This window comes from Trichogramma pretiosum, unplaced genomic scaffold, assembly GCF_000599845.2.
Source record: "Trichogramma pretiosum strain Unisexual culture from Peru unplaced genomic scaffold, Tpre_2.0 scaffold62, whole genome shotgun sequence".
NCBI lineage: Eukaryota > Metazoa > Arthropoda > Insecta > Hymenoptera > Trichogrammatidae > Trichogramma > Trichogramma pretiosum.
This window is the reverse complement of record NW_019641674.1, coordinates 552,159-578,684: the sequence shown is the minus strand read 5'-3', so window position 1 is coordinate 578,684 and position 26,526 is coordinate 552,159. Positions and strand designations below refer to the sequence as shown.

General features: G+C 31.4%; 1 protein-coding gene across 15 annotated transcripts in view; it reads right to left on the bottom strand.

Annotated features, from left to right (window-relative positions):
* Positions 1-1,069: 1,069 nt before the first annotated feature.
* LOC106648912 (patronin) overlaps positions 1,070-26,526 on the bottom strand; it is a 44,263-nt gene continuing 18,806 nt past the window's right edge. For 3 of the 15 annotated variants that reach the window (XM_023460597.1, XM_023460598.1, XM_023460608.1), the window contains exons 3-27: positions 19,969-20,064; positions 19,344-19,559; positions 18,800-19,254; positions 18,318-18,433; positions 17,168-17,308; positions 15,760-15,838; positions 15,531-15,539; positions 14,356-14,632; positions 13,053-13,623; positions 12,805-12,971; positions 12,207-12,389; positions 11,307-11,437; positions 11,061-11,220; positions 10,608-10,803; positions 10,287-10,513; positions 8,979-9,410; positions 8,550-8,849; positions 8,173-8,409; positions 7,899-8,103; positions 7,056-7,175; positions 5,858-5,989; positions 5,153-5,251; positions 2,429-2,620; positions 2,073-2,355; positions 1,070-2,003 (exon numbers count right to left, since the gene is read on the bottom strand). In XM_023460597.1, coding sequence (XP_023316365.1) covers positions 1,859-2,003; positions 2,073-2,355; positions 2,429-2,620; positions 5,153-5,251; positions 5,858-5,989; positions 7,056-7,175; positions 7,899-8,103; positions 8,173-8,409; positions 8,550-8,849; positions 8,979-9,410; positions 10,287-10,513; positions 10,608-10,803; positions 11,061-11,220; positions 11,307-11,437; positions 12,207-12,389; positions 12,805-12,971; positions 13,053-13,623; positions 14,356-14,632; positions 15,531-15,539; positions 15,760-15,838; positions 17,168-17,308; positions 18,318-18,433; positions 18,800-19,254; positions 19,344-19,559; positions 19,969-20,064 — 5,169 coding nt within the window. In that variant the 3' untranslated portion in view covers positions 1,070-1,858. The remainder of the gene's footprint in view (positions 2,004-2,072; positions 2,356-2,428; positions 2,621-5,152; positions 5,252-5,857; positions 5,990-7,055; positions 7,176-7,898; positions 8,104-8,172; positions 8,410-8,549; positions 8,850-8,978; positions 9,411-10,286; positions 10,514-10,607; positions 10,804-11,060; positions 11,221-11,306; positions 11,438-12,206; positions 12,390-12,804; positions 12,972-13,052; positions 13,624-14,355; positions 14,633-15,530; positions 15,540-15,759; positions 15,839-17,167; positions 17,309-18,317; positions 18,434-18,799; positions 19,255-19,343; positions 19,560-19,968; positions 20,065-26,526) is intronic. The other 12 variants (XM_023460601.1, XM_023460599.1, XM_023460600.1 and 9 more) reach the window with 12 other exon arrangements.

The following is a 26,526-nucleotide window of genomic DNA, read 5'->3' as shown; positions in this document are numbered from 1 at the left end:
TTTCTAAATTATAGAACTTCAACCTGGTTTAAAAATCAAAGTTTTTGCAAAGAAGTGAATGATAAAAATAAATAACACGTCTGATAACATTTTTGTTTCAATAGTAATATTGAATGAAGAAAATACATTGTTTGCTGAAATTTTTCTATAAGCTGATACATTCAAATAAAATTTGAAGCGCCCGATAAATCTTAAACTAATTTTTATTATAAAAGATAATCAGCCTTTTTATACAAAATATTGACTTTAAAGTTATGGCACAAATTATTTTTGATAACTTACTAATTGATTGTTTGGATGAAATTGCACGAAATAAAACATCCAAACAAAATAAACTTAGCATAATTTTGAATAAATAAAATTTACATGGTAAATATTTTGTTACGAATACTTTCAGAAAAATGATAAGTGTGGTATAAACAATTAAAGTTTGACGTTCAAAGAAAATATATAACGTTGGTTAAAATACAAAACAGATATTTTAAATGATAAAACTTGCACGTTTTGAAAATATTCAAATCGCTTTTTAAAAACTCTATTATTTTTAATATTTCAGGAATGCAATAAGTATTGAAACGGGTTTCAAGATTGTGAGATGTCAGAGAATTAAGTTACACGGCAGAAATTTTACTACATACACTCACTTGTATCTTATAAACGGTAATGCATATTTATAATGATCAACTAAACTCAAATGCATCAACTAATACTATATTAACTAATATTATATTATGTGTTTAAAAAGTATATTTATAAATTAATTTAGAAATATAAAACATTTATTAACATAAAGCCCTTCATCATTGAACCAAATAAGTTGATAAATTATTAGTATTCGTTTGATTATATTGAAAAAATCACAGTGTGGGTTCGTAATAATATTTTACAAAATGATTACTTCGGTAAACTTCCAACACCGGAATTTTTCATAAATAAATTTAATATACTTTGAATAGCTGTTTCAAATCAACACTAAATCGGACATAATAACACATTTAAGTACATAAATTAAATGCAAAATAATGAAACCATAAAAGGAAATTTAGAATTGAAATAGAATACAAAGAAACACCGATTTAAAAAATCTTGTATTACAAATTTTAATACTATAGCATTACAAGTAACAGACTTGAATTTGCATAAAAGGATATACATATATATTAAAAAACTTGAACAGCTTTCATGTTAATAATATAGACTGAAATATTTATGAATAGATATGAAAATGACACTGTACAGGCAGTCAAGCTCAATAGACATAACTTTTTATGGAATTTAACATGTACTTAATCGAAGTAGATTAACAAGTATATAAATACTATATTGTACTGTTGCAAATGATTAGTTTCCCAATTTATAGGAAGAAAGAATATAAATTATTGGGGCGATTTGACAATGTATGTATAAAATGTACACATAAAATAATAATCTACCTACGTTTAATCTTAAGCTAGATAACAAGATATATTACGCCAATAAGTTACGTGCAATACATTCGGTTTGCCGGAAAACAATTCCTCTTATTTATGTATATTAATCTTACATTGGTAAAGCGTCGATGTTGACGTCGGAAGCGAACATTTTCTTCAAAGTTATGATTAACGATTTGTATAACATATTGCATAAATATATTCACATTATTATAAAATATTCGATTACGATTGCAGACGTCAGCATCGATAATGACAAGTTTTTTGTTATTTGCATTTTATTTGTTGCCTAAACATTTTGCAATTTAAAACTGACTAAGCAATACTATGCTTTTGTTATAAATAATATGGGCTTGTATAAAATAGTAACTATGAGCAACGAAGGGTACGTTTAGATGAAGTATATAACGCAATTTTCTTGTGTAAAACTAGATGACAAGAGCCATATCCTTTTTGTTCGGTAAATTCACTTTTTTACCTTGCCAGAGACTATTGTGTATCGTAAAGGCGTCTATGGTGACAGTCAAGTGTTTTGTATGAACTTGAGAAAAACATTTACCACCAGAATTATACCTGGAACCAAAGTAAAAAATTTAAAGCCACTTGTAAAATTGATGAAAAAGTTGAAAAATGTTGTCTTACTTGAAAAATTTGTCGAACATATTGTCGATGACCTGTTTTGGGCCAGTGCCGTATAATTTACTTATTTCGTCTCTATCTGGACAATAAGAATACAAAGCCCGAAATTGGCAGCCAGCATCTCGGAAGAGAATCAGGAAGTGTTTACTTTCGGATCTTGATATCTCATCGAGCACTCGGCGTTTAGCATCTCTGTTAACAGTACCCGGGAAGACACAATATTCTACGGCGTTCAACATAATACCTCGATTCGACTTTGTCGCTGGCTGTTTATAAAGTCTCGGGCCTAAAATTTTGCGAATTAAAACAATCGAATAGAACAATTTCATAATAAAATATATTCAAATGTAATTACTCACCATTGTAATCCATCATTGAACTAGCAGTACTGCTGATATCACTACTTCCATCATCAAAAACTCTTCGCTTAGTCATAAGACCTGGTGGAAGAGATCCAGGTCCTGACGGAGACGGTAAGTGCCTCATACTTCCCATACCAGGACTCGCCGCTCTTCTTGGCGGTGTTGCTCGTCCCAAACCACTGTCCGTATCTGTAGTATAAAAATTGACGTTATTAATGCCTGTTAGCAAAAATGAAAAAGTAGAATCGAAAAAACTGCTTTAGACATAAGACAAACAGCGGGGAATTTTCACCTTAGTTTAAAATTATTGGATAAACCAGAAAATGAGTAGTTAATCATCGAAACCATTACAACATCAGTAATAACAGAAGAAAGTGTATACGAATCTGTTCGTCATCGAGGTAAAAAGAAAAAGTTAGTCACTATCTCCACATTATTATTAACCTCTTTATGCTTATTGAATGCGTTTATACAAATCATTCATAAATTAATGCATCAAATTAATAGTTTTTTTTCTAATTTGAAATAAAAGTTTTTACAAAATTTGTAATGGACAATACCCAATCAACCCGCTTCTCACGACTAATAATTTTTTCAAGTTTGAAAATTATCAATACAATTTTACCTGCAAGGCCATAATATTGATTTCAAATTTTTATTCTAGATTATTTTTAATACGTGTAATAATATATATAAATTTCATTAGAAGATATTGTATACGTGCTGCAAAGTTAAAAACAAAGAAAACCAATTTCGAAATTTCCCGCTCATTCCACAGCTTACTTCATTTCTCGTCGCACCAGATAATCACAAGCCAGGAAAAGTGACTGTTCTAAACTACCCATTTCTTTTTAACATACAATTTTTATTATAAAAAAATAATTTAGTTTTTAGCTGTATCAAGTATTTTTGAACTGATACAGAAAAAAATAAATATCTTACTTCTAAACACTTTGCAATACCTTGGAGCATTATTATTAAGCATCTGAAAAATTGATAGTGTTATATGTTTGATGTGAAATTCAAAAAAATAAAACCAGACGAGTAAAACAATGTGGAAATAATTAAGTACATCTGGATCAGCATAAAAGAACCCTGTAAGATATTTATAACATTAAAACCCTTAACCAGTGCTACTATTAAAGGGCAAAATAAAATTTTTAATTTATTTTAACATTGTTGATGATTCAGCTACGTCAAAGTTTTACTAATCTAGGCAAGTGCGTAAAATTTTTCAAAATATTACTAAAAACATACTTCTTTAATATTTCTAATCTGTCATCTATAAAAGTTGTTCGTATTTATCGTATAATCAGTGAAATAAAATATGACGTATTCCATAATAACACGCTTGACCAAACAGTGCACTCGCGTGGGGTATTTTTTAATGTATAATTTTTCTAACTCGCCGGGGCCGGCGCAATTGGGTTTGAAAAAATATTGTGCACATTCATTTCGATAGATTTTTGTTTGTTCTTTCCAATGATGGTATTAGTTTTTCAAAAAAAGTTACTTTTCACGGAGAAAATAGACTTTAAACTTAACTCCATTTTTCAGCGAGTATACCCTCTTCGATTTTATTCATAGATATCTCAACCGATAGGCTATCTAATAACGAAGGTTTGTATAAAATTTCAAGTTGGAGACTCAAATGGTTTTAAGGATAAATTTGGCGTAACGGGAGTAACAGGAGTCGACGAGAATAGCCGCGCGCGTCCGTAAAACCACGTTTTTCGGTACTTAATTGTTCGTAAATTTTGAACCGGTTGAGTCTCCAACTTGAAATTTTGTACAGATCTTCGTTATTAGATTACCTAGGGATTAAGATATCTATGAATAAAATCAAAGGGGATATACTTGCCAAAAAATTGAGTCAACTTTAAAGTCAATTTTCTCCATGAAAATCAACTTCTTTTAATTAATTGATACCACCATCGGAAAGAACAGACAAAAATCTATTGGAATGCGTGTGCTCAATATTATTTCAGACCCAATTGCGCCGGCCACGGCGAGATAGAAAAGTTGCGATACATTAAAAAATGCCCCGCGCGAGCGCACTGTCTGGTTGGGCGTGGAATAAGTCATATATGACAAACTGGTGAATAAATATTAATTAGTTTACTAATGTGATTTTTTTTAATTCCAGTTCTAAAACTGGTAGTCCGTTTTACTTTACCTAAACCCAAAATCTTTGTTATAATATTTGTTATTTTGCTGGATCAATACTAAAGGAAATTGTATTGATTTATATCTCTTATAAGATTGCTTCACAAAAATATATATTAAAAAAATTTTTTTTGTACGATAAATGATACACTACCAATGAAATGCGTTATTAGAAAAACTTTGACTTCTTGATGTACGCGATGATAGTCTCACATTACAAATAATAAACGTACACATAATAAATGCATATATATAAAGGAATTATATAGTATAAATATTGGAGAGTAAGTGCAGATCTGCCACCTTGTAAACAACAGCAACCTTCCACCGAGATTAAGTGTGTTATATATATTATGATTATTATTTTACACTTATAATGGTTGTGGTAAATGTTAAGCAAATAAAATCTTTGACCGTAAATATCAATAACCAGTGAGTGAAAAAGATTTATGGAACAAAATGGTAACCAAATAACGAAACAAAAAGATTGAGGCAAAATATTTGGAATAAACATATGTATAGTGTGCATTTCCAAGTCACTAATGTGCTTCTTACCGCACAGATTCATCATCGAATTAGACTTTCTTCCCTTAAAGTTTTGGTAACTCGGATATTTAGGTCTGCCTCTAACCTGTTGATGAGAGTCCTGAGAATCTGCAATAATAGATAGGCAACGTTTCCAATATGTTACACTCTCTTTCGCGCTTGAATTGTGCATTGGCAACATTTATAAAAACTTATCGATCGTTTTTTATATATAAAAGATACATAGCATTAATAATTATGAATCTAAAACTGAAATCATTTCATCTCATCTCTAAGGAGGAAACAATAATGCTTTGATCAAATGTAGGCAACATAAAAAAGCTGGTGCTTTATATATCATTATATATTCACCTATACTAACATTAGGCTACTACTTTCATTTAGTGGAACAATATAACTTATGTTCTAATAAATCAAGACACTTGCTAATAATTTACGTTTAAAATAAACACAAAAACAAATAATCAAGTACCAAAATAATCAAATTTTAAGGAAAAATGAAGAATAAAAAACACAGTTAAAAAAAATAAAAAAATAAAATGAGTAAATATGTGTAAGTGTCATGTGTGCTATGAGTTGTATATTACATACATATTATTCTATTCATATAGCGTCGTCATTTCAAGATCCTGTAAAGAATTTAACAGCTATCTACTTTTTAAATACTACAATTATTATGTGGCATTTTGAAGATGATATGAAATTTGAACGTACTTGCGAGAGTGAGCGTTGACGAGGTGAGTGAAGACTCACCTCTTGATGTCTTGTAAGAACCTCGTCTACCCAATAGATTACTTCGTGAAGGCGATGGACCCCGTCCGTCATCTGGCGAATCTATGGAAGATACTAAAATAGGGTAACAAACTATTATAGATGGTTAGTTCAAGCCTTATATGAATATGAAGTGCCGTTAGCGTGCACGATTTCAATGAATATGTTCAATTTTTTTCATGAAATGAAAAATTATAGTAAAATTTCGTTAATTTGAACATTGATAATTCCAAATTATGCTCTGGTTTAAAAATTTCCTATTTTAATATCAGCTTTATCATTTTCGGTATCTCAAAACATCATCAATTCGAAATAAAAATAAAAAAATTAAAATACTATTCATATTATACTACAATGTAAACGCAAGTTTATGTTTAAAAATGAAATTACATTATAAAAGTGAATACGTTAAACTTCAATTACGAACTAGGCTTTAGTCGACCAAGTAATAGGTGATTTCTCAACATTATATCGAGTAAAAAAAATTATACATACTTTACAATATTACAAAAATTGAACCTGTTTTAAAAAAGTTTAAAATGATAAAAAAAATAAAACATTCATAGCTACTGAATACGGCATTTTTCCGGAGTAATCTATCCATATGATTGAAAAATAAAACTGCGAATAACTACGAATATAACTTTGATTTTTGATAATCCGAAATTTTCGTTAATTCGAAATACAGCCTGCATCTTGGATTTTGAATTAACGAGATGTTACTGTATTAGTATATTCATGTTCCATAAAATTGATTCTAAGTCATTGATGTGCATCTGAATGTAAAGGACTAGACATGCAGTGCAGGATAAAATTAATCAATACAGGTTAAATGAAAACTAATCTCTTCATGTCTAACTGCATATGATTTTTTCAATCAAAATGAAAAAATCACTAAAATTGATTGGATATGATTAAAAGCAGCAACGGTATGAAATCTACCCGAAATATAAAATAGATCATAAGATTTTTTTATCTCAGTACAGTCTCTCTTTAAAAATGATTTTCAAAAGAAAGATTTTAAAATTAATTTATAAAAATTAAATACAGTATTCCAATGTTAATACTATATAATTTTAATGCATACGACATATTCAAATTCGTTAATATTGATGTGTGTAGTGTGTGAATGTGTGCATACCCCTGAGGCTGCTGCCTCTGTAAAGAGAGCTGGAACGGCGTTCTTCGAGATGAGCAGTAGTCAAACTGTCTTGAGAGCCACGATAGTAATCCCGCCTCATCGTTGGTGATGTCAGCGACGCTATATGGTGTATTTAAGTGCCAATAATGTAATTTAGCTCAAACATTCTTTCCTTATCAAAATTAATTCCAAAAAAAATTTCATGTACAGTTTAATTTTTGCTTTTAAACTACATTAAAGAACAACACTGTTTGAAAAATAAGTTTAGTATTTGTTACAGTAAAAATTAGAAGAATCTAATATAAAATTTTTAATAAATTTTATGGAAACCAAGAGTTATCAGGTCAAAGAAAAATTTATTAAGCATTCATTTTTAAATCTTTGATCGAATCATATAGTAAAATTCCAATGTTCATACTGAATTAAGTAAATTCATGTCCAATCTCAGAAGTGGAGAGCAATTTTTGAGCTTTCTTTGGTGCATGTTTAAAATCAATATCAAAGAATAAAATTTAACTGATTAACAAAAAAAATTTTAAAGATAACTTTTGCATTAAACATATTCTGAATTAAACATTAAGCATCGATAATTACATTCAAAAATAATCACACAAGTATAATGGTAAATCGCCATGCAGAGTCAAACAAATAAAAAACGTCAGCTAGGGTCATTCTCAATACAACAATAAAATCAAGGAAACTTTTCCCCAATCAACACACGTATTTCTCGGAATAAAATTAGCATTATAATTAGTGAGGAGAAAAGTTATTTGTGTAAATAGTTTAAATTCCGAGAAATATTTTACGTAGTGACAACTGCAATTAGTTTTTGAAGAAAATTACCTGTACTCAGATTTGAGGATGACCCTTTCTTTCCTCTACTAGGCGTCAGAACGCCAGAATCCAAATCTGCGCCTGCATCAACATGAATAGTTTTTGGCCGTGGTCGTATAGGAGTGGCTTTATTACGCAGTTTAGCCGGCTTTAATGCATTAAGCAATTCCTTGTCAATGACCTTCCCCTTAAGTAACAAAACGGAATGTTTAAGCTATATAGAAAATATTCATGATATAAAATAACATATAAACACATATATTCGTGAGTCGAGGAAGCTTACTTCTCTTTCGGCTTCTTCTATTGCTTTTTTAAGTTTATATTGTTCTAGAATAGAAGCCCTTCGTGCTTTTTCTTCTTCTTTTTTTCTTGCCCTTTCTTCTTCTTTCAGCTTCTCTTCATCTCGGCGTCTTTGAGCTTCGGCTTCTTTGCGTGCTTTCAGTTCTTCCTGTTGTTGCCGTCGCTGTAAAGACATTAACATGATCTTCTCTTTCTTACGCTCCATTTCGTCAATGGAATTCTAAAAAGTAAAAAATTTTCAAAAAAGTTAGTGGATAACAAAATAAACTTCAATCATCTCGTTTTCAAAAAATTATTAAAAATCGTAATTTGTCAATTGTAACTTTTGGTTATATACATAATAAAAACGTGTTTACTCACAGGATCTGGATGCGCCAATTGATTTCCTATCAGCAATCCAACACTGTTTGCTCCTTTTTCAGAAGCCAAATTGCGTTGTCTTTCCTTCTGTTGTTCTTTTGCTGCTTCTCGATCTTTAAGTTCTTTTTGCTTTTGAAACTGCTGTTCTCTTTCTTCAGCCGCTTGTCTTTGCTTTTCTTTCTCTATTTCTTTTTGTGCGGCAATCTGTTGCCGTTGCCTATCGATTGCTGTACTAGCGGGTGGAGGATCATAGCGAGCAATGAAATCATTTTCATCAATATACGATGAAACACTTCTTTCCTAAAAATTAATAGAAATTACGTTGATATTTTTAGTACTTTAAATTGTAATTAAAAAGTAATATCAATAGGTGCTGTGGCACCTATTCGACAAAGTATAAAAAAAATTATCAATTTACTTTGAACTCACCTTTTTGGGGGATAATTTTTTTGTTCTTAGCGAAGGTTTTGGCTTTTTTGGTACATCGTCAAATGATATATAAAAACCTTTTCCACTAGCATCACTTGATTCTAATGGCACAACTTCGCTAGCGTTGCCAGATGGTGATGGAGTTTTTTCTCGCAATGAGGAGTGAGGTTGAAACGAATTCCTTGATATAGACGGTCGGGTTGGTGATGGTATCCTGTACGTTCGACTACCTGACGTGATATTTAAGTTTCGCATGCCTTGATTAAAGTCTTCCTCATTAACCAAGTACGATACATTGGAAGGTTCAACTTCTTGTTGATGCATAGAGTTTAACCGTTTTTCACTGTTATTTTCACACTGCATGGATGTGTGATGTACAGACTGCCTTTTTACTTCAGCACTGTCGTTCATCAACTGACTTATTCGATGTACCTGAACAATGTGTGATTTTTTTTATTTTTTCATAAAACTAAGTTGATATTAACTTCAACTTTAAAAAAAACTTTACTTTCATGTTGATTGAAAATACCAGAATGTAGGGGTGAGCGGGGGATGAGAGGTAAGTTGGCAAAAAGTAAAAGGTGGAATATTTCTTCTTATCAATAGCTTGAATCGAAATGGAGCTATAGCATACAAAAACTAGATAATTATGGTGTTAGGATTACTGACAGTATCATCTTTATGGAAGTAATTGATAAGGAGAAATATTTCATTTTTCAAAATTACCTCACCTGCCAACACACCCCGCTCTCCCCTACATCGATAACAGATTATTTTATTTTGAACAAATAATTATAGTCATTTAAAAAATAAATATAAAAACAGTAACGTTACCGATTTAAATCGTGATAAAGATTCATTTTTTATAAAATACATGTGCTACAGCGATGGAATTTTATTAATCAATGCGTGTGGAAAGTGCTACTTTCCCAATGGTTGGGGCTGGTAATCTTAAAATCGTCATTCCACATGCTTTGATGAAAAATATAGTACGCAACTGGGGCGGTTGTCAATCTTTCACTCGTGCAAAATAGACAGCCCTCGTTGCGCAATGTACTACTACTTATGAACTCAGGTGTGGGAAGTGTCAAGTCATTTGTGACTGCATAACACCATCAACCGGTTTTCTAGTATCACTTTCTGTTTTAGCCCAATGAACATAGAGTTACTTAAGATTCTTTTTAATAGAATTAATATCGGTACATAATTTAACTCGCTGAGACATCATATATATTGTTCAATATTAAGATGAAGAGGCTATTTTACTTCGCATTACTTTGATTTATGAATTATAAAATATTTACTTACAGCATTACGATGTTGTGGACTAGCTGAACCAGTAGGTGTTTGATTGAATAGATTTTGTGCCGTCGAGTATGAGGATACGTGATGTTGATTATTCGATAAACTATGCTCGCCACCATTTAGATAACGTTGATCCTGCGTTGAATCGTGTAAAACAAATCCTTTTTGTTGCGGTATTGGTACTCCCCACGCTCGAGTATCCTGATACATTCTTGGATCTTGTTGATACACTGAAGAAAAGATTATTCAACATTTAAATGAACAGGTCATTGATAAAATATAAAATTTTCAAATAATCGTTGTATTTCATGCATGCGACTTCACCTTGTGATGAAATATATCTTGAATCCATAGACTGATTATACGCAATGGCTGACAAATCATTTCCTAACTGTAGTGGTTGAGGTTGACCCCATGTACGTCTTGGCACTTGTGGTTGATCATGAAGATAAAACTGAGATTGCGGTGATTCAGGCAATCTCGCAGAGACTGGATTTTGAGAAGAAGCCCCATAAGATTGCTGAAAATCAGTATTTTAATTGAAATAAATATTATAATTCAATAGACCATTTAGAAGAGGTCAAGTTCAAAATGAAAATGACAATTTTAAAAAAGTCTCTGAGCTTTCTACTCAGCATTACTTTAATAACTCAAGTGACTCCTGCCTTATTATACTGTAAACATTCATGTGACTATTCATAAGATTTCGATATCTATCTTAGAATGAATTAACCAATTTTCTTTCCTTTTGCAACTTCAGAATATCTCTCAACTTACATGTAGATGCTGTTGTTGTTGACTAAGACTTTGAAGTTGCTGTAATTGTTGTTGCATTTGTTGATGTTGTTGTGCCAATAAATGCTGCTGCTGAATTTGATTTTGTTGGCTTGCTAAACGTTGAATATCTTGCTGAATTTCAGTCAAACTACTATTCATTCTAAAATTACGAGGTACATTAAACTTCGTTTTATATAAGCGATGATAATTAATACAAAATTATTACTATTAATGATAGATACTAACTGAGTGATTGATTGATGGTACTGATCATAATCCATGTTTTCAATATCAGGTGTTCGCCTAGTTTCCACGTAAGGTGTAGCATCCTGGTCCAGCCATTTGTGCTCAACATCGCGGACATCTTCACTTATTTCCTAAATCGAACAATTTTTTAATCAAAATTTCAATAAAAATATAATAAATAAAATAAAAATTTTTTAATCCAAATTTTGTCGCACGATCATGTATTAAAATTATTGATACTACGGGAAATTCATTATAATAGAGCTTTGAGCCAACTTCAATCCAATTTTTATTAAGGTAAGTTTTACAAAAACATTACCTCGTTAATTATTTTGAGCTCTCAAAAAATAATTTAGAATTATATAATAATGGAGAAGTTTTTTATACCCACAAATAAAATCATTTTACGCAGTTTAACAATAATTATGAAAAATTTTTCTACATAATTTCAAAATGAAGCTTGAAAAAAGTAGTAGCTGTCATCATCTACGTACATTAACTGTCTTTTTGTTTGATCAATAGAAAGAATATTTGCTACCAAGAAAAATTTCAAGGCTCGATGCTCACGTGAACATCAGTGAATTTCAACAAGAGTAGTTTTACAGTGCAATTGCAATACACTTTACAACAGCCATCACCATTGAGATGTGTTAATGATGGTTAAAATAAATTACAAATCGAGTCCCCAAATTACAATCTAAGAAAACAGTCATATTCAAGAGTATATTATTTTTAAACTAGAGCAAAATTTAAAATTAAATTTTCTATTATTTATTGTGAATAAAAGAATTGATGGTTATCGAAAAATTTTATCAACGCTTTAAATTAGATAAGGTATTTCATTTTTTGTCTTATCAAATTAAATGTTGAAATATTCGGAAAGTGATACCAATTGAATACCTTTAGAGAGAAAGGTCGTTGGGGTTTTTCAAATGGCAAATGCGAACTCAAAGATGAAGCTGTAGAAGACAAAATACACTCATCTACGGCATTTTGCTGATCAGTGCCTGAACTCAGCGGCGTGCTTACATCTGCGGGACTTGCCCCACCCGACGTCGACGATGAGGGTGACTTAATTTTACTCTGAAAACCATCCCACAACCACATAACCACCATTAGAAATACCACCACCAAAAGTTTCTTATATTAAAACTAAACCTTACTCATTATCATGGCCGTACCCAGCGAAATTTTTGATTTTACCCTTCTGCCAATGGTAACCCAAACTACATAAGTAACCCAGGTAAGCCCCCCCCCCCCCAAAGAAAAAAATGTTCTGGTTACGGCCCTGCTCATTATTAATAATTTAAATACAATTTATGAATAGAATCGGCCGAATTTATCATGCAGCTACATTAATTAGTAGTAATTTTTAAAAACTATAATTCACAAAAGAGGAAAGAATTATGAGTTCAATTATAGGCAATATAAATGAATATGTACAAATTTTTACAAAAAGTGTGCTCAATAAAATATTTATCTTCATAGCTTAAATTACCTTAGTGACAGCTTGAAGGAAAGCAGCTTTGCCAACTTTTTGTCGAGTTTTTGACATATGAACTTCTAGCTTTCTTTTTTCATTTTCGATGTGTCGTTTCTTCTCTTCTAATTTTAATCGAATGTTATTCAACTGAGAAGCCATGAGTGCATTACCATTACTTTCATCTGCAAAATATGAAATAATTCTAATTGTTACACAGGAAATCTCGATCGTCGTGTACATTTATAATATTCATCAGGTCATACCAATATTGTTTCGTTCTATTTGCTGATTTTGTTGGTTACTCTGTTGTTGCCAAGTTGTCATATTGGGTAATGTTGCAAACGTCGTTTTTTTCTCAACGAATCCGTTTCCATTACTTTGATTGATCTTTTTATCCGTGGCCATAGACGACGAGACATTTAGGCTTTGTTTCGACTGGTCATCTTTGCTTGTGTCTTGTTGATCACTGTAGGTGAGGTTAATGCCCTTCTCTGAGCTTTTACTGAGATTAGCAAAGCTGGCCATCTTAGCCCCACTGGGGGGCCTACTGACAACCGCAGGTGAGTCACCATCAACCTGACCAATCGCCTCATTGTCTGTGGAATGTAGAATATTCTTCAGCGACACATGTCGCCTGAGTCGGGCTGGTGGCGGTGGAGTGTCGTCACTGGTATGCCCATTATCTGCGATAATATGTTGAACACCACTGCTATAAGCATCTTGGATACTTGATCTGGCTGGCGTTGCTGGCTCAGCGTTTAAAATGCGCGGATGTCGACCGAGAGCTTTTGCAGAGACCTTATCTGGATTCCGACCAACGTTGTGGATATTGTCCTGTTGGTAAATAAAACAAACCCACACCTCGTATTTTTCTACTTTCGCGTTCATTTTGAAGCGCGCTGAGCGCTCGCTTAAGAACTTGTCGCAAGTGACTTGCGGATACCGCGGAGAGTTGTCTTTTAAGACATTCTCGCGGGAATTCAGCCAAGACTTTTTCCTTCTTCTTAAAAAATTTAAGTTTAATGTTACAAACAATTTTCCATAAAACTACACTGATAGAAATAAAAATCTAATGCCAAGAATCATTTTATTCTTCCGGCAAGAATGGAATGATTCTTGGCAACAGATTTTTATTTCTATCTGTGTAGCTTTTGGTAGCTTTACATGAATCAGATAATTAGAAGCAGGAAATATTCTTAACTGAGTTCTTATTAAAAGTCTGAAAATATTATATGAATTTTGTTGAAAGAGACTACAGTGTAAACCTCATTTTTATTACGAACAGCGATTCGAGTTTTCCAAACAAAAATAAAAACTATTGACAAAAAATGTGAAATCAGTGTAAAAAAAAAAATTGAAAAATTGCACCGACGCAAGTGTCACTTACGATACTTCTTAGTGAGTGAAGCAGCGTGTTTCGGTGACGAAAAACTAAGACAGTTGAAAGCATAAAACGTTGGTGACGAAAAACATTAATAGTCAAACACACACAAAAAAGAGCATGAAAATGGCAAAATGAGAACGAAAGCTCTAAAATTATAAAGTATAAACAATTCCTAGTCTTACTCTAATAGTCTCAATTTTTTTTAATAACATCTCGTGAACAGAATTTTTTCTCACTTGGGACCCTCCGAAGTTTTCAATAGTTAGCTGTGAATCTTCAGCACTTATGCTATTTCGTCTCGATCTCCGACCAGCGTAAGTGCTTCGCCTATTCTCATCCCAGTTACTAGGCCGACCAGCAGCCTCGGCTCTTACTGGCGTTTTATCATCGTACGCCGTGCTTATCGTTGGTACCCCTTTATTTCGATGGGCTACGAACGCTTCTTCACTGGTCGTTTTTCTGAAATTAACAGGTTGGCCGTTTTTTAAAATTATTTTATAGCAATAATTAAGAATTATATAAAGCAATTTATTAAAAGGACAGTGGTTTTTCATTTAGGATAACACGTTGTTTTTAACGTAAAAAACACACTTGACATGATAATATCAAAAGAACGATATTCAGAGTCCTTGTTGAATTAATTTTTAAATTTCAATGGTACATTTCAACCCGTTAGTAAATTACAGGATACGATACGATCATATATTAGTAACCAGATTACAGAAATGAATGTAACTGTTAAATCTGAAATTCGGTATGCAAAACTCGAATAAATCGAATATCAAATCAAATTTCATCTTTTTGGGGAAAGGAAGGAGGGTGACTTCCCAATATTAAATAGGCCTGTTTTACAGTTGTCACTACCGGTCACTTTACTATTTGCCTGGAACTAAAATATGCAAGGAGTTCCGAGTCAAGTAAACGAGAGACCTTCTTTGTTTTACCTCTAGGCAAATTATTAAAGTGTCCAATGGTGACGACTGGAAAAAAACCCTATATATTTTTATGAAAATTTGGAAAAAATTAATTTCTTCAAAAATGTCTCTTTGTTTTTATACTAGTAATGCGTTTACTTAGTTTTATGGTAGTGATCATATATCTATATTATAAAAATCATAAATATTTTTTTACAAAATGTGTTACTAGCAGTGCACATTATAATAATTCGTTAACGTACATTTGAGTGATTTAAAAAAATTAATTTTTAGAAAGCAAGTCTATAATAACGAAATAAAATGTTTTAATTATTTTAAAATAAAACAACAAATTAACTTTATGATAATGAATCAAACGGAAAATGAAACAAAAAATAACTGATTCATAAGATGCCAGCCGATAGGAATTTCTTTCTAGGTACCTGATACTCCTTATGCGATGTGAATATGTAAATAAAAATATTCATTTATGAGTTTATTGAACTTAAATTCAAAAATCGATTGAAAATTCATCTAAAAATACAATCTAATCTAAGTAAAATATTTTCTCTCAAATAAAAGTAAAGAAGAAATTTTAATTGTATTTATAGTCAATTCAAAAATTATTTTTATAATTTTTTTACGCGTTGTTTGAGATCAGTTCCAACATACCTCTCGTCAACGTGAGTTTCTGAAGTTTGCTGCATGGACTGCGATTTTTTAACTGTATTTTGCACCATCGATTTTGTAACTAAAAATAATAAAGGTATCAATTAAAAATTAATCGTAAATTAAGTTTTAAATTTAACGTATACATGGACTTCCTTAATAAATAATAAGACATTGCATTTGTTTTATTCAGAAAGTAAAAGCTCATTAGTAAGCTCATAAATGTCCAATATACAAACAATATGTATATATTTTAATTAGAATATTATGCTGAGAAAATCATCCAGACATTTGAAGTACATGCTATATAATATATACATAATATACATGATATATGTATTATTATTATGAAGTCCTGATAATTATTTTTATCATCATATTAATTCTAACTATCAATTTGATTTATGTCTATAAAAAAAATTATAATCAAGCAAATGGCAATATTGATAAGACAATATTTGAATAAGTTTGTTGCTGATAGATTTTTGAAAAAATTATTTCAAATCTTCAAAAAACCAAATACTTAACGTAGTTTTTTGAAAATTTTGTTATGATTGTAATATTTAATGCCTGAAATTGCAGGCACAAAGAGTTTAGATAACAATCTCTGAAGAAAGAAACAAAATAAAACACGAAATGAAATACAGGAAAAATGTAAAACATTGAAAAAAAAATAAGAAAAACCTAATACGTGAAAGGAGTTTTTCCATAAAAATTTAATATGAAGTTTTTTGTTTCAAACTATTTAAATTTATTTGATTTTTGCAGAAATCAAATAAAAACATGCGAAGTAATATAAGACACAAGCTCGAAATGAAAGCATGGTCATAAAATACACATACTTAAGAACAATACATATAATAAATACATTAGATAAAATGTAAAACAGATCATGAAATATGTAGCCTTAACAAATTTGTGTATGATCTATATGAATGTATAGTGTTATTCAAATTTAACTCTGAAAAGTAGTGTGATGTTTGTAAAACTTTTTGCGCATAAAAAATGTATATATCTTTGCCCGAGCGTAAAATCCGTACTAATAAACTTGAGAGACAAAAATATGCCTCAATCCTATCCTTTTAACAAGGCATGTTTTTGCTTGTCGAGTTTATTAGTCCGGTTTTTGGGCTGGGGCGACGATATAATGTATTGATCAAAAATATAACGACTACTCAAATTTTCCGAAAAATAGAATGAAACAACCTTACAAATTCTAAAAATCGTAAACTAATAATATATAAAATAAATTTCACACTTGAAAAAAATCCTCACAATGATATATACGGTGCAATATTGAAGAATGCATTTCTTTTTTATGGCATGAAAATGAAAACATATAACGAGAGAAAAAATGAGCGCTAAACTATTTAAAAAACATCATTCAATTGAATAAATTTTGATGAATTACACAGTTGCTGGTGGCTCATGGTGCGGATACCTGTGAAGCCCGGGGCCGACATCGAGAGGTTGCTTCTCAAATCAGGTATGGCAGTTACAGCGAGTGGTAGACTGCGCTTGTGAGCGACACCATAAATATTGCGCGGGCACGCTGTTGTGTTGCGTTTTATTAAATATATGAAATATTACATAGTATTCGTTAGTTATTTACGTTTACATTCCCGCATCCTCTTATTTTACTTTCAGATTAATCGTTTTAGTCGTCTCTGATTTTGCTCTTTTTTGAAAATTTAGAGTAAACTAATAATATTTCTACAGACAGTTTTCATGTAAGAGTTTTGTTTAAATCAATTGATTGATAGTGTCTATCAGAACAATTTAAAGTTTGTATGTGCAACAATTTTATAATAATGTGTTATGCATACTATCGACACCAATAAAAAGCATAAAACCCATTTGATGGCTCGTATTTGATTAATTTATTAATTCTTATGTAAATATTGAAATAAATTTTCAGCTTTCAACATTTTTAGCCAAATATTGAGAAAGCATTTAAACTTTAAGCAAATTATAAAAATGTGTGCTTAATTAGTAACATTAAAACCAGATGTCAAAGTTTTCAATTTGATTCACAGTTTTTTTATATGGAGGATTATTACATATCATTTAAATTAAAAATTGTAATGGCTAGACAAGGTCTGTGTAATAGTTGTCATCAGAGAGTCAAAAAGTATGCAAAAGTTCTTTTAAAATTTAATCATTATTGATACTAAAAATACTTCTTTTATTTCCTCCATCTGATTTTAGCAAATGATTTGTGTTATCAGATCAAATCAGTTATTTACGAGTACATAAACCGAAAAAAAGTTCAAGTACAGAGGCGAATAAAAATTTTTACAGTAAATATCTAAACATACTTGGCGAGAAAACCTGTATTAGTATATTACTGCCCTGGGCGCGTGTTCAGTTAATTACACGCACTCTGAGACTTTTCTATTTTTCGCGGCGTAGGTCAGTAATATACTATGCATTCTACCGCCAAATTATTTTATCCAGAAAACAAAAAGCAATGCAGAATTATCTCATCGTGTAATTTATAAATAATTACACTAACAACAATTTGGTAATATGAAATCGTTATTAACTTTGATTTAACTCACCGTCTAGATATAAATGAGCTCGATCTTCGCCAGGATATCTTACACATTTGGCAGGATGTATTTCTAAAACGTTGTACATCTCGGCCAAAAACACGACCAGGTTTTGCTTCATGGACCTAAAATTATTTTTTCACATACTTTAAAAAAATATTCTATCATACGTATAAAATAAAATTTTAGAAGTTTAGAATTATTGTTTGACACCAGAATAACAAAACAATTTCTGTTGAACATCAGGTTTCGTATTGATTTAAATTTTATTTTTTGGACTTGTTTCAAAAACTGAAGCGATTTGAGACAAAAAACAATATTAGTTGTTAGATCGAATCGAGTATGAGTATTTGGCATCGACTCTCAAGATATACATAGCCCGATAAAAATACTATTAAATAACTGTAACATTCTTATCATAGAAAAATCTACCCATGTGCACCGAACAAAGGAACTAGAATTAAAAGCAGTATTGTAAAATAATAAAATACCCTCTCATGTAGCTGACATCCTCTGGCTGCATGTGAAAGATTGGATAAGGTAGGCAACGCTGGCAAAAGCTGTAGACCAGAGAGAGATTGTGAAGAGCATCGGCAACGGATGGTCGCTTCGATACCCTAATATCCATCCAGTTAATTTCTCCAGGACAGTAGAAAGCTACCACAGCAGCAAGACCGACCCCATCGCAGAGTGATTGTAAATCCCGAGCAGCTGGCAACTCGGGTAATAACTTGCTTTTTTCTGATTTCTCGAGTTGAATTTTGGCTACAAGTGCTTGCGAGGCATGGCCGATCCAGAGCAGCAATCCTCGCTCGTGATCCTGTGGAATTTCTAACGCTTGAGGCTGAGGATCAAATCGCTGAATCGCTGCAATTACTCGCTCGCCTGTGACCACCTCTTTCGCGTATAAGACCATCAGGCCTTCTATCACAGCCATATGCGCACTCTGTAACGGGCAAATTGTTAACAAATAGTATAACTCAGTCACAAAATGGTTTTCAAACACGTGGAATGTACAAAAACGTATATATTTACCATTTTGAGCGGCGAATTTTGAATGAGGATAGTTTCGGTGAGCGGGGTACTGTTGGGCTCGGCAACGTATACACCTTTTCTCGCAAGAGCTTGGAGGATGCCAGTGTGATTTTGATTGTGATAATTTGGATCTGAATAAATATTTGCCAACGCCAAACAGTACAACTCTGCATTTGACAGAGCATGCACAATTTGTGGCTTCAAGTGCTCCTGTTCCTGTCAAAAAACATTCATGAAAATACGACAAAGTAGTATACAGACCTAAGCCGCGAAAAAAGAAAGCCCCAGAACGATTGCTTATTGGTTTCGGCTCCGCATCTGATTACATGTACTCTGGGACTTTTATGTTTTTTACAGCCTAGGACACTACTAATATACTATTCATACAATATTAACATGATCTGTTCGCATCATACTCGCGCTGAATCAAATATCAAAATTTTACGGAATTTACTCATATATAGGCTTTTCGCCAGTCTAAAAATCGAGATATTATACATCATACATTAATTTTAAATGAATGCTTGAGAACTCATGATTATTAAAAATATCTCGAACCAAAATATCGCAAAATTGCCGCTAGTTTTAGGCTCTTGTACTTTTAAATACCAGTGTAATTTGTTACCTCGTGATCCCGATAGTATGGCTCTCGAAGCTTTTCGGGAACCCGGTTGTTGTATGCTTTTGACAAGAGCCATTTTACAGAAGCACGCTGTTTGGCCTGAAACACAAAATAATCATTTTTTATTTAAAAAAAAAACTGAAATTATTTGTATGCTAGTAGCTCTAAGTAATTTATAAATTGACCTGTAATATATATTGTATTATATAATCTTACACAGTAAACAGATACATTCGGCTAAATATCATTGTATTTCAATCCAATATTAAAATATGGATTATTAATATTAATTATTTTGATATAACCTAAAACAAATCAACTAAAATAATAATTATTATTAACTGAAAGCCTATGTTCTTTGAACACGCGATACGATTTAAATGAATTTAATGATAAATATTTGTAAGCTTTAAATGATCAGTGCATCAACGAAAAAGTAATAGACTTTCTTGTTTACTGATATTTTAGGTTTTACACCTTTGCATTTCGAAAACCTCATTTGCCATGTATCACGGCCATGGACATCAACTATACCCATAAGCATGCGTGTAAAATCGAGATGATTCTCGTTTAGAAGTTTTTTCCTTTAGGAGAAGAATTTTCTTGCTTTAATGATGTGATTCTTAGTATTACAAATATACTGTTGCTAAACTGAAGACACAAGTACATGTAATAAGACTAGGTACACATAAATTCAATCCATAAAATCATATTTTTGTAACTCACAAGTGTACATTTTTTTCATATACACAAAATCCGACGTAAAGTGACCGTTTCTTTTTTTTTTTTTTTTTATTTTACCCAAGACTGATTGTAGTTATACATTTAATTTGAATATTTATATGAGAATCTTGATCAATGTTTATGTACACGACGCCTACGAAAAAAGTAAATAAATAAAAATAAATTTCTGAGTCTACATGTTGGGAAATCTGTTCTGTATATATAAAACGAACGCTCAGAGTTAGCGATTGAATTCGTTGCACACAACTGCATTTTACAAGCTACATCAAATTAACATTCTGGTTCATGAATTTCATCAAAATAAAATAACGATTCTTATGAATCCGTTGCTTTTAACCCTATTTTCCAGTAAAAATAATCTAAGTGATATTATTTAACGTTAACCTACATTATTGATCACGTCTCTAAATACATAAAAGTCGAATGCTAAATATTTCACTACTAATTTGTAATGAAAATTCTTGCTAGTAAAGTAAGTCAATTGATAAAACAGAGTCACAAGAAGTGAATTGAAAATGGTATATTTCTCAATGGGTACAGTTATAGTTTTTTAGACAAACGAGGGATTATAGCGAACGTAAAAAATCATATCTGCCTCAGTTGATGGTACTATTTTTTCCTACGAAAGCCTCAAATTAGCGGCAAAGTTGTTTTAGGTTAGTGTGTGGGAAAAACAATTTTTCCCCACGGTACGGGTAAATCTTACTGAAATAAACTGCATTTGTTGTCAATCATGTTAAGAGTGAATCCTGAAAAAGTTTTATCTTGATCTGATTTAAGATTTGAGATCAGATTACAGTGTGTTTCTAACCCTTTTAGCAGTGATTTTTTAAAATGAGTAGCCAAGCTTTAATTTAAGATAAAAAACGTAAGGATTCATCGACTATTTTAAAAGTTACATCGTGCAGAAAAAAAATGATTTTATCTCCATTTTTCGGATATGTTCGTTTTTTTCGAAAGATTGGTTTTTTTTTCATTTATAGCTTTTAATTTCAGACGGGATTTTCAAAGGTGAGTTTTTTCAAAGGTTTTACGTTTGCTAAAATTGCTAAAAAAAATTGCGAATCGGAAGTACGTACACTCACACAATTTTATAGCTTAAATTTAATATGCCTTTTTAAATTACGATTGAATTATTGGTCAATTTTCAATTTTAACCTTTAACCTTCCGTATATGTATACTTTCATTGCTATTGCTACATATGCTGAAAATGCATAACAACGAGTTGGGGAAAAGAGAGCAAGAGAAAGGTCTGACTCAGTGAGAAATTGGAAGCACGTGATCGGACGTTGTTGTGCACTGATTGTCCCATGCCCCAAGCACGCTTCACACAAGGCTTGAGGTATTTTCCAATATTCAGAGCTACAGTTGTAGATATTACTAATTAAGAAGATATTATCAAATAATTATTCATTTTTCTAAACTTATCAATTAATATCAAATAACGTGTCGGTAAAAAGTACCATATTTGCGATATAATACTATACGATTATTCATAATATGTAAACATTTGGGTGTCGATATTAAAAATTTTAATTTCTAGTACTTTACTAAAATTTCAACTTTTCCGGTAGTTTTAGACTCTTGTGCTAAGAAATATATTATACAATTTAACAAAGATATAATAAAACCATCTTAATCAAACTGACGTGAAGGTAATTTGTGGATATCATGTGAAAAACAGTTCTTTTGCTGAATTATCCAAAATTCCACAAAACTCCTCAGCCCATAAAGGATACTTTTCTTAAGAATTTGATTCCTATTAGGGATTCCCACCTAAATAACTTTGATCTGAACCTTGCGCACAGTGATGAAAGGCTAAAATAGCAAAAATAAGCTATTTAAGATGCAAAGTACGTACGTATAGTCTAGATTTTTATATCTACAAGTGGCACTTATGCCATTATTTTTATGTATTCTATGAGTTTTAAAATGTCATCCCTTGCATTGGCATACATTTAAAAATCAGCACACAATCGTGGGTTTTTCTCACATTATTACCATATCGACCTACACCTAAAGACCCGAAAAGAAAAGATCAGTGCCAAACTATCATCTTTTAATAATGGCATATGTTAAAAAATCAGCACACAAGGCCAAAATTTGTTACAAATCTATATGTACTTTAAAATATATCGCCACGCTTATACGGCGTAATATTCCGTTTTTTGAGCTTGTTATCGATGTATCTTTCAGACTTTTCAAGGGCATAAGTTAGAAAATCAGTACCTATTATCGGTCACTATCTACCGGTCTATTATTATTATTTTCTAAAGTTACAAAAATTATTTGACTAGTTTGTACAATTTATGTTTTGAATTTTTCAAGAAATCTTTCATTCAATCGAACGGGATCAAAAATATTTACTGAATGAAACTTCATTATATGAAACTTCATAAATATTTCTTAAGCGGTGGACGCCTACACCTTATTTTACTTGCAACATTATCCTAGTCCCGTTGCTAACAAAATAATCATAGTTATTGAATTGATATTCCATAGTTCTATCACATTTACAAAAATAACTGCTTCCTAACACAGAATAGGATGTTGTTATATCCCAGATTATTAAAAATTGAATATTGTACTTAGTTTCATGTTTGCAATTTACCTAATATATATAGCTTGAAAACTATTTTGTATAAAAAAGTAGTTTCAACAATGAAAAATATTGAACGACAAGAAGTACTCATTGTACGAAGAAATATCATTTTTTTAAGTAAAACAAACTTCAGAAAAACAGCAGATTCTTTGTACCAACGGTCCCAGTCATCAGCGAAAACGTGATGGCGCTTTAAACTTTTTGTAAATCTATAATTATAATCGCTATAGATATACTACAGCTTATCGCCATTTTATTTTCAGTGATTATCGGGATTGTTTATTTGTACAGATTATTATCTGGGTAGTAACATACAATTGTAATGACAATTAAGATTCAAAATACGATGCTTACACTATACAAAAATTATCTTGTAGTATATTGTATTCTGAATATACGCAAATTAATGAAAATAGTTCGATTAAAAAAGTATCCGTTTTAAGTTTTCAATTGAAGGATAAATAAGAAACTTACATTTCTGAAATTCACCTGTAACAAAAAAAGTATGTACATTGTAAAAACTTGCTTAGGACTCTCGACACCAAGAAAAACTTAGAGCTCCATTATTGAGATTATCAATTCTCAAAAAAATTACATTCAAAAATGCATGTCGATTAAATTATCCTCAAATATTTGATTTCAGGAGCTTTAAGCTATTCTTTATAATTAATGGCAAAAATTTTCTAAATTTTTTAAACAAATTTAATGAAAAGTTAAGCGTATTAATAAAAATAAACATTAAAAAAGCACTTATTAAGTAAGTTATCGGTAACAATTAAACAAATGATTTAAGTTTTTGATTATCAAAAGCTTCATACTTTATGCGTTCTATTAATGAAAATACAAAATATATGGATTGTAATTTTCATCAAATATTGTGCAATGAGTAAGAGACAGAAATGTATATCAATTAGTTCTTGTCACAAAGTTAGGTCAACTGTAAAAATTTTGTTAAACTTAAGCTGTATGATATAATATAGCATAAAATATCAGCAATCCATAACAAAGCACCGCTCTTTAATATCTCCAGTGAATTTTTTTCAACTTAAAAAAATAGAAAGTAAATAATGTAAAGATTTGTTTCTTTACTATAAGAGGTATCATCTTCAAAAAGTCTAATGTACGATGCAGCTAATGACAATTTTTAACACAAAAGCAACTTGCCTCCTAAGTTCCATTTCTAGCATAACTTAAAACATCAAAACTTTCAATACCCAATAAACTGCAATACATATTACTAAAGTCAAAATTCTTTTAAGTGTTTATTTATGAAAATATGTCTTTATTACTTATATCATTAGCAATAATTTTTAGAAATTTTTTCATTTCTGGCTTTTAAGTTCCTGAGCCCCTCGAAAGATAAAATCATGAACAAATGTTTTATTCAATTGGCAGTGTACATGCCTAACAACACATTGCTTACAACACACATGAAAACAATCACTTATCTTACTCTATGATAATTGAAAAAAATAGAAAGCCCTTATTATGGATAAAGCTGACGATTTTTCAAGTCAATTGTAGCATCAGCAAGTGTAAACAATATTTCATATTCAAGACCAGCTGGAAGTCAAGTAACGACAACAGAATCTCCAGAGTCACCGCCAGCGCAGCATAGCAATGCGTCTTATGCGAATTACGCCTTACATATCGCGCTCCTTTAAAGTCGATGTTCTTTTTTCTGGTCTTTCATTCACTCGCCAGCATCATGTGCACTGCAATAAATTACGATTGCGTAGGCGGCAAAGAAGCCAGAAAGGTATGTGCACTCAATACACTGGACGGTGAAAGACCTTGAAAAATTTACATATTTAGTAACGAGTAGAATCGCTCTTCCCATCGGATATACGATCAGACACGACTGACTGACAAACGAATGTTTGCTTATAACTTTTTTGTTTTATAAATTAGGTCACAGTTAAAAACTTTTTATTTCTATTCAGCAGTTAATACAATCAATGCAATTTTAATGTCATCCTTGGACCTTATCGTACATAATCTTCACTTGGTTATTGGTTATAGGAACAAATGACTAATTATAGAAAATTAATGTTTAAACAAAATAAATAGATTACACTATGTTTTCACCGTTTTTTTGAATGACTCAAGCTCAAAGTGTAATACATTTTTAAATATTTATTAAAATTGTTATAATTATTAATATTTATTAATTGGCACTTGATACCGATAGAAAATCATAATTATTTTCAAATATTTATAGATGTTCAATAAATATATCCAATCATATCGACAAGAAAAAGTAACAACTTGAAATTTACCAATCATGTGTTTGAGAAGAAAAGTATAGATTATAACAATCAATTATTCGAGACTCAACTTTATGAGCGGTTAAATGATAAAATGTAACAAGAGTTCGTCTTACCAAATACAAACGAAGTATCCAAATCATCCGGCATCTAAAAAATCAACTGTAAACTTAACTTTTTTAAATTGATTACACGAAAAAAATACACATGAACGTTTTATGCAACTTCATTCGGTAGATTAACAGAAACATGGTCAAAAAATAACAAAACTTCACTAAAATTACGGGAAAACAATAAGCACGAAACCAAAAATGACTGAAAAGCTTTCGATTGTGAGTCAAAATAAACGCGTGCGTGCTTACGTGAGTGTAAATTGTAAGAAGGATAGCAAGCTACTAAAGTAATGATGGGCAGTAAGAGAAAGATGCACCACGTCAAAGCCTCGAAGAAGAGTGAGAAAAAGAGAAAGAGAGAGATAGCTCGCACTGTTTCGCATGTGGATCGTCGGCTACGCACCGACAAGCACCGCATTAACTGTGAAATGCATACATAACATCATCCTCTGCTTCTTCCTCTTTCTCTCTTTCTATTCATTACCAACGATTTTTTGTACATTTTGTTCTCTCTTCCTTCACATCTCTCCTTCTTCTCTCTTCTTGCCGTTATTATTTCCGCAGAGCTTTAATACATCCTTGTTATGCTTGAATGTAATTAACGTTCATACATGCAAAGTTCTAAAGAAGGAAAAGGTACAGAAGCGAGTGCACTGTGCATACAAGTCTTAGGCTCTCCTTCGTGTTGTCTGATTTATTTTCCGATCGACCGAGCCCACAGCCCCCTTACCGCGAGAATTTGCGCGCATTCATAGTAACTTGTTTGAACTTGCCTGGAATAAGCAATTTATTTAAGCCACGAAGAATTTCGATATTTCTTTCGCCTTACGGTGC